Source organism: Carlito syrichta, unplaced genomic scaffold, assembly GCF_000164805.1.
Source record: "Carlito syrichta isolate Samal-C Ts95f unplaced genomic scaffold, Tarsius_syrichta-2.0.1 Scaffold302577, whole genome shotgun sequence".
Lineage (NCBI taxonomy): Eukaryota > Metazoa > Chordata > Mammalia > Primates > Tarsiidae > Carlito > Carlito syrichta.
This window is the reverse complement of record NW_007246673.1, coordinates 24,049-41,121: the sequence shown is the minus strand read 5'-3', so window position 1 is coordinate 41,121 and position 17,073 is coordinate 24,049. Positions and strand designations below refer to the sequence as shown.

Sequence of the window (17,073 nt, the reverse complement as noted above, 5' to 3'; positions counted from 1 at the left end):
GACCTAAAAAAGTTAGAATTGCAAGGGAGCTTAGAAATTATTTAGTCTAGTCCTTCTATTACCTAATTTTATAACTAGCCCTAATGACAATTAAACATATATTCTCTATAAAGAGGGAAAGTACTCCAACACCAGAGTCTTTGGAAGGAGAACTCATGATTCCTTTGTCTGTGTGCTGGGACACTAGAGGCTTGAGGGAGAGACATAGTAAAAAATTCCAGGAAAAGAGGAATGACTTTCAAGCTCTAGCTGTCAGAACATTTTAAAAATACGTGAGTATATTTTTCCCAACTGGCAATTCCTTCACATGTATTAAAATTACTAGCAAAGATATAATGTTCTTTAATTATAGAATTATAATTCCCTGTTGTAAGTATTTTGAAACACAAATGAGTAAGTGCCTAGATGCATTTTAATAAAATAGTAAAACTTTTTTTTTCCAAAACCCTATTTTCTGGCTCAACATAAACTCCTTGTGCCAAGTTTAGAAGAAAAACAGGGCCAGGCTTAGTGGCTCATGCCCGTAATCCCACCACTTTGTGAGGCCAAGGTAGGAGGCCAGGAGTTTGAGACCAACCCGAGCAGCATAGTGAGACCTCACCACACTTGCCTACTCGGGAGGTTGAAGTGGAAAGATCACCTGAGCACAAGAGGTCGAGTCGGTGGTGAACTGTGATTGTGCCACTGCACTCTAGTCTGGTCAACAGACTGAGATAATAAATAAGATGAAAATGAAAAAACTTTTAAAAACCCCAAAGAAATCGGACTCAGTGACTCAGCCTGTAATCCTGCGCCTTTGGGAGGCTGAGGTGAGTGGATTGCTTGAGCCCGTGGGTTCGAGACCCGCCTGGGCAACTTGGCGAGACCTTATCTCTACAATAAATCAAAAAATCAGCCGGGCGTGGTAGTGCACGCCTGTAACTCCAGCTACTCGGAAGGCTGAGGCGGAAGGATCGCCGGAGCCCAGCAGGTCGAGGCTGCGGTGTCCAGGAGCGGCCACTGCACTCCAGTCTGGGCGACAGAGTGAGACTCCAACTCAAAAAAAAAAAAAAAACCCAAAGAACGAAAAACTGACTTTTTGCAGTGTCAACTTGCAGGCAGGTTGTGAATCCTCTAAACATTGTCAGGTGAAAACCCAGAGGCAGAGAAGGGTCCTGACTGTATCCAGGTCCTCCCATCCCTCATTGCATAACGCTAAAATCAGAGACTGCTTTGTTTGTGTGAGTTAGTGCTTGAATTGGTGGTTCAGGCCATGGGAATGTGCATGTGCAGGCTTGTGTGGGTTGTTTGTTGTTGGGGTGGAGTACCTTAGCTCTGCTTTTGGGTGATTTATTAAATAAGATATCGATCCTGTCATCTCAGGCTGTGGGAGTGGCTGCTGTGTCCAGCCAAGACTGCTGAGGCAATGGGGTGTTGCAATGAGCCTGGCAGCTCTCCCGTCCTAACAAATAAGTGGTTGATGACTTTTAGGAACTCAGTTCTTCAGTGATGTGTGGTTAATTTAAAATAGGAACCACTCACAAATGGTATGCTTGCCCACAAAAGGCAAGTGGGCATTTCAGTATTCTATCAGATGCCAGTAGAGGCCTCACTCTATGGGGCCCACTTTTCAGTACTTCTCTTTGTTCCCGAAACACTTGAGCTTTGGCATTTGGCAGAACAAACTTTGGCTTTGGTGTTTGTCAATACTGGTCAGAAGCATGTTTGCTCCTTCCTTCCCAGAGACTCCAGTACCCCTGAGACACCAGATACCGAGGGAAAGTACCTTATGGCAGTTTGCTTAGTCCTCTTCTCATTGCCTCCAACCTTTTTCCTTTTAGCTCAGGATTTGGTTAGGGCTGCAGAGAGAAGGAACGAGGACAAGAAATAAAGCTCAAGCAGGACTGTGCCCAAACAAAGCTGAAAAACAGGTCAGGTTCATCCGCCTCCAGGTTCTGCATGCTGCTCACTGTTCTTCCTCTTCAAATCCTCAGTCCCTTCTGGTTACCTAAAACTGTTCATAGCATAGGCTTTAAAGCAAGGGTCCCCAACCCTTGGGCTGTAGACTGTGAGGAACCGGGTCACACAGCAGGTGAGTGGCTTGGGTGTGGGAGGTGGGTGGGGGGAGGGAGAATCTGACATCAACTTCTGTCAGAGCAGCGGAGGCATTAGATTCCCATAGGAGCAAGAACCCTATTGTGAACCGCTCAAGTGAGGAATCTAGATTACGCACCCCTTATGAGAATCTAATGCCTGATGATCCCCCCACAACACTCTTCTTCCTCCTGTCTGTGGAAAAATTGTCTTCCACAAAACCCGTCCCTGATGCCAGAAAGGTTAGGGACTGCTGCTCTAAAGCATATGCCTAAGGATGTGGAAGTTACTGACAACTGTTTAAAGAGTTTACCCTCCTAGGGATTTTTGCACTGGAGTGAGGACCAATAACTTCAAAAAAGAAGGCATATCAGTGGGATTTCAGGAATTATAGTAAGCTAAAAGAAGAGCTTTCCTGGGAACCTTGGAAGCCTTCCTGCCCTGCCTGGGAATCAGACTTGCCTTATTTAGTAACTGCTACTAAACCCAATTGTGTTTGTAAGCCTTTAAGAGGAGCCAGGAGAATTTGCATGGGTGGGGTCCCCAAAATGAGATAAGATGGTGCATCCTAGAAACCATAAGGAATAGCAAAAAGAATTTGGGAGCCAAGAACAGTGGTGCATGCCTATATTCTCAGCAGCTCAGGAAGGAGGCTGAGGTGGAAGGATCTCCTTGAGCCAGAAAGTTCAAGACCAGGGCAGCATAGTGAAACCTATCTGAAACAAACAAACAAACAAAAACAACAACAAAAAGAACAAATTTGGGACCTAAGCGTTAGTCACTCTTTTATATACTAAGAAAGGAGAGAGAATGAGATAAATTAACAAAGAAGTAATGCTGAAAGTCCTATTTCACTGGTTACAACAACTTGAAGTAAAACCAGATCCATCCCAGTCATGAGAACTCCAGATCAGCTCACATTCTTCCCTAGCATTCCTGAAGTTTTCAGAGGGTATAAGCATGCCTGCAAATTAGCACCCTTCCCCTACACATAGCTCCTTTTCTGCTCTAGCTCCCTATGAGAGATCTATCCCTGCCATACAAAGGGACCTGCGCTGTTGAGAATGCCTGAAGAAACCCCCTCTTCTTTTCTGGCAGAGCAGATGGTCTGCCCTGATGCTCTAGCTCTTGTTTTTAGATTTGCCTCGAATTCATCCCAATAAGATCCTCATGTGGGGGAAGGAACTTTGCCCCTGTGCCCACCCGTTGCACCACCCTCTGTCAACCTTGTGGTCAACTTTCCTTACACTGACTTGCTATGTGTTTTCTGACTCTTAGAGAGATTTCCCCAAATAATCTTTATTTTCCCAAGATTGGAGGGGGACCCAAAAAACCATAAATTATCTTTTGGAAAGCAGGCCCCTTGTAGTGCACTTGAAATTTGTTCCTCCTTATGAAAGCATCAACCAAAGTTTTTATCTGGAAGTTTTGAGAAGGTTGCACCACGATTTGCAGTAGAAACATCCCGAGTTGTGGCAGATAAGTGACTGGTTCTTTCACCATGACAATGCACCGGCCCACCTGGCACTGAGTGTTCCACAGTTTTTGATCAAAAACAGCATGACCCCCATACTCCACCTTCCCTATTCACCCAGGTCTTCTTGTAACCTGGTTACAGAAACAAATTCCCTTTTCACCCCAAGAGAATTTTTTTGTTTGTTTACCCTGATGAAAAAAGTTCTCAAAAGGGAAACATTTTGCCCATGTGTAAGTGTGCACTGCCTTTTAGTGGGTTTTTGGTAAAATTACCGACTGTCTTCTTGTAACCTGGTTACAGAAATAAATTCCCTTTTTCTCCCAGTTTCTGCCTCTCATCTTCAATTGACTACTAGGGAAACAGCCAGAATAATTTATTCGGAAACACTGGGACCTAGGAATCTGAGTCAGACGGGGTTGTAAAAGGCCCACACTGTACCACTCTCCCAATACTGTTCCTTGGCCTCTGTATCTTTCTCCTGCCCCCCATCATGTTCTTCTATTAGGATGAATCCTTTCTCAGGGCCAACACAAGACTCTTACATCAATAGGCTTCCCTTGGTCTGATTCACAGCTTTTCAGACCACCTGAACACATCTGAAGTTGAGTTAGTGCAGTCACTTTAGGACACCTGCTCCATGCTTGCCTCATTAGAGATATGTGCTGGGTACAGTGAATCCACAAAGTGAAGTGGGTAACTCCTCTGAGGACTGGATGGGATTGAGGAGGGTCATTTGGGACTCAGAGGAGGCGTTGCTTAAGCTGAGCCTAGAAAGACAGCAGATTTTCTCCCTGCCGATGAAGGGTTCAAAGTCTGACTCCACCGTTTATCTGCTGCTTGACCTTAGAGTTTCTTCATTAGCAAAGCAGACATACATAATACCTATCTCACATAGTCCTGGTGCTGGTTAAATGTAATGTATGTGAGAGCTTCATAAAATGAAAGGTGACGCTGATTATTATAATCATCATGGTGATTTCGACTGCAGTTGTTTTACTGGCATGCAGCCTGTCTTTAGTTGACACCTTAATGCAGGCTGATTGAAAACTTGGAGGTAGATGGATGACAATAGGGGGTTGAGAATTTTTTAAATGATAACATTATTCTAGATCCAACACCACCATAAGTGAATGCTAGCAGCCTGTGAAACACTATCCTGCTGCTGCCCAATATTGGAAACTCTAGGATCTATAAAGTGATCCTGGTGACCTTTAGTGCATTGTCTTTAGGCCAGCAATGGATCTACAGCATTGCATTGATGGTGAAGATAGTCAATTTTGCAACTGTGTTACAAGGAACAGAAAATTGAGTGTTCAGACTTAGTTTCTTGTGGACAGGTAAAGATGATAGGAAGGAGAAGCCCAGGATACGTGGCAAGGATACATCTAGGGGTTAGTAGCTGGGAGGTTAAGGGACAAGGTACTATACTAATAGTTGCCACATAACCTTCTCGAGAAGTATTTCCTAGGTCTGTGAAACCTTTGGAAGAACCTGCTTAGCATCCGTTCATGAAAGCACAGGGGAAAAGATAGAAAGTGCAGTGGAAAACCATCCTACTGGAAGACTGTATCTTACTCTGTGACATCTTCCAAGGCAGTTATTGGAGTTGGCCTGGAAGATCAGAGTTGATGTCTTATGGACCCAGACTATTGCATGTGAACAATGAAGTCCCAGTCCTGTCATGGGCAAGAGTAAGAAACAGCAGACAAGGGTAGCTTTGGGACAAAAGGCCATGTTTATCAACCTTGCCTCCCAGAACAAATCTCTAGTCCATTCTGGTTGGTAAATATTTGACCCAGTCATGCCCAGGGAGAGGTGAATGACTCTCCTTGTTTGTTCAAGCGCAGTGTCCTTGGTTTTCATGTCTCTGCCAAGATTGGGGATCCTTAGATCCAATCTCCCCACCCTCTTTATGAACATTATATAATCAGAACCAGGAAGGGCTTCCACACACAGCTGGACTCCGTCTCCAGGACTCCAGGAACAAACAGGTGGAACCTATCTCCGGTTGACTCCAGTTGACTCCAGATTCTTGTAAGATTCTTCCTTCTGGGTAATCTATTTTTCATTTGTTTATATATGCATATAATTTATAGCCATCCATCCATTTCAGTGAAGTCATTCTCCCCCCACCCCCACCTCCACCCCCTTAAATCCTCTTGGGCTCATGCTCATGCGTTAAATAGAAAATGTATCAGAAAGCTTACAATGAAAACAGGTTTCTTTTGAAAGCCTGTATGTGGATAAAGGGAAGATAGAGAGCCTGGGAATAAGTGGAGGTTTAGGAGGGATTTGTAAATTGTAAAAAAAAAAATCCCCAAAGTCTGGTGAAGCCCTTTGCTGAAGGGGATCTGGAGTCCTCACCTGCCCCCAACCCCTATTACAGACATTATATGTGGCTTAACAACGAAATAAACAGTAAGTATGTTTTTAGAATTCTTTCCTTCTAACCTTCCCTGGTAATTTCTTTCTTACAAGAGTTTTGGATGCTCTTTAAAAACAAGGTGGGCCAGGCATGTTGGGTCAAGCCTGTAATCCCAGTACTTTGGGAGGCCAAGGAGAGAGGATTGCCTAAGTTCAGGGGTTCGAGACCAGCCTGGGCAACTTGGTGAGACCTTGGCTCTACAATAAATCAAAAAATAAGCTGGGTGTGGTAGCACACCTGTAGTTCCAGCTACTTGGAAGACTGAGGCAGAAGGATCGCTGGAGCCCAGCAGGTCGAGGCTGCGGTGTCCTTAAGCATGTCATTGCACTCCAGCCTGGGCGACAGAGTGAGACTCTGACTCCAAAAAAAAAAAAAAAAAAAAAGGTGGAACACAACCTGAGATCAAAAGAAGACAGGTTGAAGGAAAGAAAGAAGATAAAGGGAGGAATATGCATTGGATGTTATGATTTTGCTTTAGGGGAATTTACCCTAGAGTATATAAAAGTGTAAACCCATATTTATGAAAATGATAACCATAACCATAGTTACTCATCATAAATTGGCAAGTTAACTTCCTGATGCATAAAATTTGATGAATCTCTTCAATACAGAACACGGCCTATGAAGAGAGGAAGAGAATATTGATTCTTATGAAGATTAGCAGATGTGTTTGAGACAAGATAAAGTTAGCCTAAAAAACAATTGGGACAAATTCCACTGACAGAAAGCTGACTGATAGTTATGTGTTTGGGTATAGGAGGATATGCATATGGGACTTTTGTTACCACATGTGAGGCTCTGCACCCTTGGCTTAGGCAGATTCACGTCTGTGCCACAAATAATCTGTCTCTTACTAGTTCTTTCCCCATTCCATTTGACCTTGTTTTTGGGAAATTTAGAAGTGATCATGTGAGGCAAAAAGTTTAGTTAGAGAGCAGATGTTAGATATTGGTGGTCATGGTGTGTGCTTATGGGATTGGGTTTCTGGATGTCTTAGCAAGCCTGAGAAAATCTTAGCTGAGTTGTTACAAAGTGAATGTGTAAATTCTGCAAATCACAAGCAAAGATATTCTTTTACATCTGCAGACCGGAGTGACTTACCTAGAGGTGATATGTGAGCTTAGCTTGCATATCGAGCCTTAAGGATGGTGCATCTCAGTGAGATTAGGCCACAGGTCACTCTGTCATCTATTTGTTCAAACTGGTGCCTTGTGCACCAACTAACTTATACAAAATTTGTCTCTGTAATTAAAGGATCGCTGTAAAATTAGCAAAATCTGTTATGCTTAATGAGAACTATAGAATTTCAAACTTCTAGGGCTAGCAACTTTCTCATTTTATAGATGAACAAACTTTGGCCATGAGCAGAAAATGAAGACAATCATAAAAAAAGAAAACTATTCAAAAGTACTAAAAGGCATCAAAATTGACAAGTTCAAAAACTGTTTTGAGCAGTGGAAAAAGTGTCTCAATAGGTGTATTGCATCAGAGTACTTTGAAAATGACTGAAGTTTAAACATGTAAGAATAAATACACAATTTTTTCTAAATAAACTCCGGTTCTTTGGGGTAAAAAAAATATTGAGGGTTTTATTATGAAGCAAGCACTGTGATTCAAGGTGAATCATATGGGCCCTGTAGATTATACATAAGGAAACACTGACAGGTAAATAGTCCATTGTTTGCCCAAGATCACATGAGTAATGGCACACTTGGAAATCACACCTAGGAAACCTGACAACAGGAAAATCTTTATTTTGTGATATTCTTATGGGCAGATCCTGAGCTTTGTGGCTTTTGCTGTGACACTTATATCTAACGAGGTGTGCTTGGTCTTAATATCTAAAGCATAGAGAGCTTGAATGAAAACTCTAAGCAGGCCCACCAGCTCCACCTTCCTTCTGTGAAAAACAATGTCCCTACAACCTGTACAGCACTGGCACCTCCTGCAAGGACCAACTGTCTCCCCTACAGTAGAAGATCTTGGTAAACATTCCTATCCACCACTGCCACCTAATGACTTTTTGGGGTATTAGCAGCTCAGGTTCTACTTAGGACTTTTTTACTTACACGAGAAGCACAAAATAAAAGTTAATAATTAGTTTAATGTCTTCGATATACGGATTCATATTATATTACATTTGAGAATAATTTTAAAGACAGAGTTTCCCACTGTAAGAATTTCTCAGTATGTGTAATGGCTACAAGGAAATCATAACCAATCATAAGTTAAATGAGCTATTCATAGACAAAAATTTAAAAATCAGAATTATTCAATCAATTAAGTTTTACAGTGAAAAGTCATTTATTGACAGATATAGAGGCATTCACATTTTATATAATTCACATTTATATTCACATTGGCTATATTGTAGGATAGATCTATGATGGTTTTTTAATGAACGGTCTTTAAATTTTTCCCCAAAGAACTAAAGATATAGTCAGAAACTACCTTCTGCAAGTGACAAATACGCTTAAATTCTCAAATCTTCAAATTTCATAAGACATTGAAAATTTAAAGTTCATAAGAAATTTGTCTTCTATTTTGTTATCTTTCATATTTGTTTAGTTCTATTTTCAATGATCTGTCATTGAGTTCAAGTAATGCTCCAGGAAGAAGCATTGTATTTACCTGAAGGTATGTTTGGGTCTGTATGACACACCAACCTAAGATGTGTGAGTTCAAAATTGAGACTGACAACTCTCGAGTGATGATGGCAGGAATCTTCTTCTCATATTTGTTTAGTTCTATTTTCAATGATCTATCATTGAGTTCAAGTGATGCTCCAGGAAGAAGCACTGTATTTACCTGAAAGTATGTTTGGGTCTCTATGACACACCAACCTAAGATGTATGAGTTCAAAATTGAGACTGACAACTCTTGAGTGATGGTGGCAGGAATCCTCTTCTTCTCTTTCTTCTTCTTCTTTTGAGAAAGATGCTAAGGAATTATTAGAATTATTACAGAAAATTGTAAGGACTTTGATTTGATGAAAAAGCCCAAGGAGATTTTGATCACATGGTTAATACCATAAACCATCTACAGTTTATGTACATATGCAGGAAAAGCTAGAAAATTGCTCCCAATGTGAGAAGCGTGAATTTCTCTTTCTCCTCTATAAGAGCTGACCTACCTCCAAGCATTACATGGCTTCTTCCACGCTCCCCCTCTTCTTTCTAAGCAGTACATAATAAGTTCACCTTTGGCCTTGAACCAGCTACTTCTTGGGGAGGTATGTCGGCCTTCATTCACCTCAGGAAGAAACTTCTCTTAACTGCTTTCCTCACAGCTGGCTAACTAACTTGTGTACCGAGAATGTGTCTTCCACAATCTTCTTCCCCAGGCTGAGGGCTCCCTAAAAGTCTGTCTTATTCCTATCTCATCTCAGCAAATTGGAGCTCCCATCCCTTCCCCATGGACGGCACATCTCCTTTTAGGATGGCATTTGGTGTATCTTAATGGTCTTTGTGTCCCAGCAGTCTCTGGTACTCAGTAGGAGCTAATTAATGTTTGTTATTAAATGAATTAATAAATGAATTAAAGAGTACAGATGACTTTGTAATGCTACAACTAATTTGTCACTTGCAGAAGGTAGTTTCTGACTATACCTTTAGTTCTTTGGGGAAGAATTCAGTTTCTGAACGAGAAATACTCAGGGAACCCAAGGGATAAGAAAGAATGGTTAGGGTTGGAAGTTGTGTTTGGAAAACTATTAAATAGACTTTCCAAAGGAATGGATTGACAAGAGATGTGAGGTTAACACAGAAGGGAAAAGAAACTATAAAATTTGGTGACTGAGGAGACCCAATTCATGATGTCCTGTCAGAGAGAAAAGTCCCTGTCCTTTTAGCCTAATTTGGCAATGCTTTTCTGTGCCCCTACCACAACTCCTTTTGCCTTTGGCAGGAGCCTGTGGCAGAAGAGATGTCGATGGACCTGGGCCCCTGGTTGTTGGTCTTCATGCTGGGTCTGAGTCTGACCCTACCCACCCTGGCTCAGGATAACGCCAGGTACGAAAAATTCCTGACTCAGCACTATGATGCCAAACCAGGGGGCCGAGATGACAAATACTGCGAAACCATGATGAAGAAACGAGGCCTGACCTCACCCTGCAAAGAAGTCAACACCTTTGTTCATGGCAAGAAGCGCAGCATCAGGGCCATCTGTGACGATAGCAATGGAAGCCCTTACAAAGAAAACCTAAGAATAAGCAAGTCTTCTTTCCAGATGACCACGTGCACCCATAAAGGAGGGTCCCCCCGCCCTCCATGCAAGTACCGAGCCACAGCAGGGTTCAGAACCATTGCTATTGCCTGTGAAAACGGCTTTCCTGTCCACTTGGACCAGTCCTTTATCCGTACAGGTTAAAGGACCAGTCCTTTAGCCAGCAGGCCAGTGGCCAAGAGCTGGCCTTGCCTTCCTTTCCTTGCCTTTCCCCTCTCTTCACCCCAGAACAGCAGTGGCAACATTTGTTGCCAGAGAACAAGCTGCCTGAATCTTTTGTTTTCTGTTTCACAATATGTCTAATAAATAAAATGTCTCTGAAATCAGTAAGAATCAGAGTTTTTTCACCACTTCCTGGTATATAGATCTTTCCCCATTTTCTCTATTTAGCTGCTCCCTGAGGCGATTGGATGGGATAGAAATGCCTGTTTCCTTATAAGTCAGTTTCCTATTAGTCCATGGGGAGGTAGATTTTATTTCTTTGTGAAGGAAAGGATGATAAGTTGATCCAGAGAGAAAGCTGGAAAAAAGTCCAGGACTTACAGCCACTAAGCAGAATTCTCAATAGAGGCAAATTGTTTTTTCTGTTAAGTAATACAAATATGATACCTTGGAGAGAAGATTTTAGAATCTAGTATCAACATATCAACAGATTAATTATCTAATTATCCTCTCCTCCCCCGCTCCTTCCCTCCCTCTCATAGTCACACCACACACACACGTAATTAAGCATGAATACAAAAATTCATTCAGGGTAGACCCCTTTTGTCTTAAGCAAGAGGCAATTTTGATGTTGGTTTTAATGGAGTGTTCTCAGGATATTCTCTTGTCAGGATTATCTCATATGAAATTCAAAAATTGATTATATAATTTTCTCTATTTTACTTTTTCAGCTAATATTTGGCAATTGTGATGTCTTAGGGAAACTAGAAAGATTTTTTTTCAAGATTTGTTTTCAAGTAAACATAACTTAGGTTAACAGTCACTCTCTTTGTAAAATGCACTAATCAATCTATAGGTTTGGTGGGTAGCTTCCTGTTATCAAATTACCATCAACAGGTGCCTGTATATTTTATTTAGAAAGTAGTTGTTAATAAATTGCAATTATAAATCACTGGTTTTCTGCCTTGTGATTCTCATGGTTGCAGAATTCCCTACTGTTGCCTCTCCTGCTGCCTGCATTGCCCTAAAATGGACCAAATGCCCTAGCTCCCCTATACCCAGGTTATAGACCAATTTCAAGGTACCACCTGGGCCCTTTCAGCTTTACTGAAAATATTCAAATTCAGGAAGGGGCTTAAGAAGTTGGCTGCTGATGTATGCTTAGCACAGGAACCTTTTCACCTTGAGTTAGTCTATTTCAAAATTTTAAACACTATCGTTTCCTAAGAAAATAGGAAAAAGAGTTTTCCAAACCTCTATTATTAGATAATCTGCCTTATTAGCCAGGTGCAGTGGCTCATACCTGTAATCTCAGCACTTTGAGAGGCAAAGGTGAGAGGATTGCTTTAGTACACAGGTTCGAGACCAGCCTGGGCAACACGGCAGAACCTCATCTCGCCAATAAATCAAAATATTAGCTGGGCATGGTGGCACATGCCTGTGGTTCCTGCTACTTGGAAGCCTGAGGTGGAAGGATCACCTCAGCCCAGCAGGTCAGAACTGTAATGGCCATGAGCATGCCACTGCACACCCGCCTGGGTGACAAAATGAGACTCCACCTCAAAAAAAAAAAAAAGGAAAAAAATCTGCCTCATTACAAAGTCTCAAAAACTCTTCAGAAAGTGAGAATGGGTTTTGGTAGACTATCTGGACACTTTTCTCAAGTTCTCCACTGGGTGCTGTCTCTCTGAGGTGAGGCAAAGTTACTCAAGACCATTGCCTCACTCAAAGCCTTGAAGTGAAAAGTCAAAGCCATGGACCATTGTTAGACTGATTACCATAGCTGTGAAAACTCACACCTTCTCCAAACATCTTGGAGCATTCTAGCCCTGGTGTTAGGAGCTGAAATCACATGGACAGTAAGATGGGGGTGCTTTCTGACCTGCCAAAGGTGATAGCAGCTGGTAGACAATCCTTTTTGCTTTCATCCTTTTCTATCACAGCCAAAACTGTTTAGAATAAAATATCAAGTCATTTTATCTTAAGTGAGTCATTTGAGGAATTGAAGTCCTGGTCAGCTATGACTGTTGGCTTTTCAAGGAGAAGAGGAAAAAAACCCAAAATGTTGAGTTTTGAAGAATGGTGACATGTAAGAAAAAGGAAATCCAAGCAATATGGAGAGGAAATAGTTCTCTAGGGATCCAGTAATTTAGATATTTTATCATTTAAAAACAGACTTCCAATGTCTTGGGAATACAGTTAACTCTGTGAAGTAAAGAGGGCTCAATAATATATGTAGTCAAGAATCTAGTATTGAGAATAACTCAATGTAGTCATTCATTATTTTCATTCAGATTGGAAAAAGCAGAAGAAACTAAGAAAAATACAAATGGTAAAAGTAATACAGTAATTGTCAACAGTTACTGAGCACATACCATGTAAGTGATAAGCACTTCACGTTGATTTTCTCATTTATTCTTCATAACATCCCTAAGTGGTTAGTATTATTATGTTCATTTTGCTTACGAAGAAATATGGTGAGAGAGGTTAAGTAATTTCCCAAATGTCACACCTAGGTCTCTGGGACCACAGTGTCAAAAAAAAGTTCTTATTAAGTGTCAGGGTGGTACAGTAGAAAAAAGAATTTGGGGCAAATCCTGACCAAACATATACATTGGGATAATTTGAAGAGAATTTCATCTTCTCTTATAGCTAGAGCCTTGAGATGCACCCATGGATATCTGCATTGGACTTCTGTCTTCAAATGTTTGTTCTTGTCTTATTGATGCAGTTGATTAGTGTAGCTAAGGTCCTGAGTTATTCTCTCATAAATACTTAGGTCTTTTCTGGAGCCAGTTATCTTGCTAAAACTTATTCTTGGTCAAAAAGAATCAGGATGAGAGAAAGATAAAGCCATGTAAGACTGGAAGTGTCACTGGCTAAACACCCCAAAATACATTGTTCTACTGGAGTTGTAACAGAAGTGCTAAGGGTACCTTCAGAAGTTGTATCCATCAATCTTAAGGCAGGAAATAATCAGGCATCATCTCTCCCTGCAACTCTTCCTCCTACAACCCCTTTATTCCCTCTCTTCCTAACACCGTATCTCGTATCTACAACTACAGCACAGGAATACAACATAGAGCTTTATATTTTTCTGTGCAAAGGCAAAAAGTGGCTGTAAATATAGGAGATAGCATTTAAGAGAACAATAGCTATGTTTGATACTGCTTTCATTATCACTAATCAAACGATAGACTTTAGGGAGTGATCCCATCTCTACCCTTGATTAAACTCTGTAGCTGGAGAGTAGGAATTCTGAGCATAAGTGCCCTTAATATCCTGAAATTTGGGTAGAGGAATGAGAGCAGTAGTAGAGGATGATAGAAAGAGCAGAGGGTTTAGAGTCAGATAGGCCTGGTTTCCTTTCTTTAATCATCAACAAAAGCAATGAATGTTCTGACACTACAAGGCAATGCTTTATTTGTTTTTATTCTGAATTTCTTTTATGCTATAAAATACATGTTTATTTTCCTCTGCTAAGTGGTGACAATACCATGATGCTGCAACTAGAGAAGGCAGACAACAATGAACAAATATTGACAAGATAGGAAGGCCACCAAGGACATGCAATGTATTGCCAGGGTCTAGATTTTTAGGCTATACATAGAAACAGCAAAGGAAAAAAAAAGACACAATTCAAATCTTCTTGAGGAGATTGTGCTGTTTAGATTTTTTTAAAATGTTTCTTAGCTTTTCTTTCTTTTTTTTTTTTCTTTTTTTAAAGTTTTTTTTTATTTTAAAGATGTAGGGGTACATCTTTAAAATTTTTTAAAAATTTTTTAAAAAAGAAATACACACTGATACATGTCAAAAGCCATGATCTATCTAATTTACCATCAAGTAGTTCGGAAAAAAATTTGATATAGTTAGATAACTAGATACATTAATAAATAGTACTAATGATAGAAAAAAGGGGGTAAAATGTTAAAAACAGGTGAATCTGAGTAAATGTGGTATTTTTGGGTATTGTCATATTATTTTTATTTTTATGATGTATCTGTATATTTGAAGCTATTGCAAATAAAAAGGTTAAAAATAAAAAAATGATGTGGGGTACAATTCAGGATTAGGTATACAAATGTTCATTATGCGGTAGCCTTGTTGATGAGGTGTGCCCCTCCCTCCCCTAGCAGTTTCCCTCAACTGCCATTCCCACCCTCCACCTCTGGCAGTTTTCCACTACTTCCAATCCTTTTCTTATAGTATTATGATAATTGTTCAAGGTCCACTTATGAGTGAGAACATATGGTATTCTGCTCTTTGTTTCTGCAACAGATCACTGAACATGATAGACTCTAAATCCATACAAGTTGCTACAAAGTCCATATGTTTGTCCTTCTTTACGGCTGCATAATATTCCACCGAGCTTCTCTTTTTTGTTTGTTTTTGTTTTCTGAGGTAGGGTCTTACTGTGTCGCCCAGGCTGGAGTGAAGTGGCACACTCACGACCACCCCATCATTGACCTGCTGGGCTCCAGTGATCCTCCCATCTCAGCCTTCCAAATAGCTGATGTGCACACTACCACGCCTGACTAATTTTTGATTTATTGTAGAGACAAGGTCTTGCCAAGTTGCCCAGGCTGGTCTCGAACCCATGGGCTCAGGCGATCCACTCGCTTCAGCCTCCCAAAGCGCTGGGATTACAGGCCGAGCCACTGAGCCTGGCTGATCTTTTCTTAGTAGTTAATTCTACAAGCCTGGGAAACACCTTCATTATCTATACCCATTTAATTTCATGTGTTCACTAGCTTACTCATTTCATTTATTAGTTAATTCAACCCATAGTTATTATCTACTATCTTCTAAGCATGGTGTTGTACTCTGTTTTTTAAATAGGATTGACAGTATTTCCAAAAGGACTTGATTTTACACCTTAGAATAATAGCCACATGAGAATAAAAAAGAAAATGCAAAAATAATAAAATTATAAAAAATAAGAATAGTCACATGAGAAGAAAGGCTAAACTTAAATATTATTTTATCCTCTTTCTACACCTTCCTGGATTCTTAGATGTAAGGTATTCTTTGATAAATCCTGAGTCTATCCAAACTGCTGGGAACTGGAGCCTCCAGGAAACCAAACGCTCCCCAAAGACCATGCACCTAGGTGATTTCCTCAAGAGAGGAAACTCCAGTTTCATATAGATTTACCTTTTCTCTTTGCGACCACACAGCCCTGGCAGTCATCCAGTCAGTCAGTCTCTGCCTGCCCTGAGTCATTGTACCAGCTAGAGCAACTTCTCTCTATAAAAAAGAAAGTCTCTTTCTTTCAGAGAAGACCGTGTTTGCAAACTATTTACTCGTGGGGAAGCAAGAGTGGAAAAAGTGGTGAGAAGAGAAGAGTGAGGAGATGGTATACAAAAGAAGGAAGAAAAGAGATTATGGAGTCAAGGAAATGTCAACTTGCTGTTCTCAACACCGTTTTCCAATGTCCAATTCTTACCTTTCTCCTGCCCCTTGCTTTCTCTTCTAGGTACCACTAAGGTACTAATGGCTCTGCAGAAGATCCATTCATTGCTTCTGCTCTTGGTGCTGACCCTGCTGGGACTGGGGCTGATAGAGCCCTCCCATGGCCAGGATCACATGTACCAAAGATTCCTGCGACAACATGTGCACCCTGAGGGGACAGGTGGGAATGATGGCTACTGCAACTTGATGATGCAAAGACGGAAGATGACTTTGTATCAGTGTAAGCGCTTCAACACCTTCATCCATCAAGACATCTGGAGCATTCGTAGTATCTGCAGGACCACCAATATCCAGTGCAAGAATGGCAAGATGAACTGCCATGAGGGTGTAGTGAAAGTCACAGACTGCAGGGAGACAGGAAGTTCCAAGGCTCCCAACTGCAGATATCGAGCTACGGCAAGCACTAGGCGTGTTGTCATTGCCTGTGAGGGTGACCCAGCAGTGCCTGTGCACTTTGACAGATAGATGCCTCCCTGCAGGGATTATGGCCTGTGGTTGGCCTTTAACTTACTCCTTGAATAGCAATGAGTTAATGCATTTGAGCTGTCCTAGGCTTTGTCTCCTCTCCTTATTTCTTATTACTTTTCTCTATATATCCCATTCTATTGAATACATTGCATCAAAGAGAAATGGAGACATAAACCTATAATGAGCCTGTGCTTTTCTGTAATAAGCTTCCTTTTCTAATACTGATTAGCTTAGCTCTCTCAGATCCTATCTGTTGGAATTTAGTCATTATGTATATTTATATAGCATTTCAAGCATTTCAAAGTTCTTTCATCTATGTTATCTCATTTTAATACCATGAGCACCCCCAATAATGCTGTTATATGTAGAAGTTAAGGGATTTGCTGAAGACCCTAAAGTTCGTGGAAGAGTTGAGGCAAAAATTCTGTTTAACTGGCTACTCATTCAGGGCTTTTTCTACTTCATCACAAGGAGTGTTTTGATAGTGTCTGCTTTTTGTTATCCCCAAAAATCAGCTGTTGGAGAAACATTAAACATTTGGAAATGTATGCCAGCAAAATAAACTCTATTATTTCATATTGTTGTTATGTTTAGGTCTGATAAGGTCAAAAATTATATTAGGAATTTTCTCTTTCTTTTACCAAACCTTTGAGTCACCCTAGAAAGTCAGGGTGTGAAAAATGTACTAGATCATTAAAACTCATTTATGCTTCTTTACCAAATGCTTTTTCATGTTTTTCATATAATAAAGGACTTAAAATATACCAGAGAA

At 40.7% G+C, this 17,073-nt stretch overlaps 2 protein-coding genes across 2 annotated transcripts; both read left to right on the top strand.

The window, feature by feature from the left end:
- The first annotated feature begins 9,872 nt into the window (after positions 1–9,872).
- RNASE4 (ribonuclease A family member 4) lies at positions 9,873–17,073 on the top strand. The gene is made up of 2 exons (XM_021711765.1): positions 9,873–9,985; positions 15,838–17,073. Exon 2 carries the CDS (start codon positions 15,855–15,857, stop codon positions 16,296–16,298), a length of 444 nt encoding a protein of 147 aa, XP_021567440.1. The 5' UTR covers positions 9,873–9,985; positions 15,838–15,854; the 3' UTR covers positions 16,299–17,073.
- Positions 9,888–10,498, top strand: ANG (angiogenin). Its single transcript, XM_008056920.1, has one exon. It carries the CDS (start codon positions 9,900–9,902, stop codon positions 10,341–10,343), a length of 444 nt encoding a protein of 147 aa, XP_008055111.1. The 5' UTR covers positions 9,888–9,899; the 3' UTR covers positions 10,344–10,498.

Coding starts and splice junctions, on each gene's coding strand:
- ANG (XM_008056920.1), top strand. CDS start 9,900: ATGTCGATGGACCTGGGCCCCTGGTTGTTGGTCTTCATGCTGGGTCTG.
- RNASE4 (XM_021711765.1), top strand. CDS start 15,855: ATGGCTCTGCAGAAGATCCATTCATTGCTTCTGCTCTTGGTGCTGACC.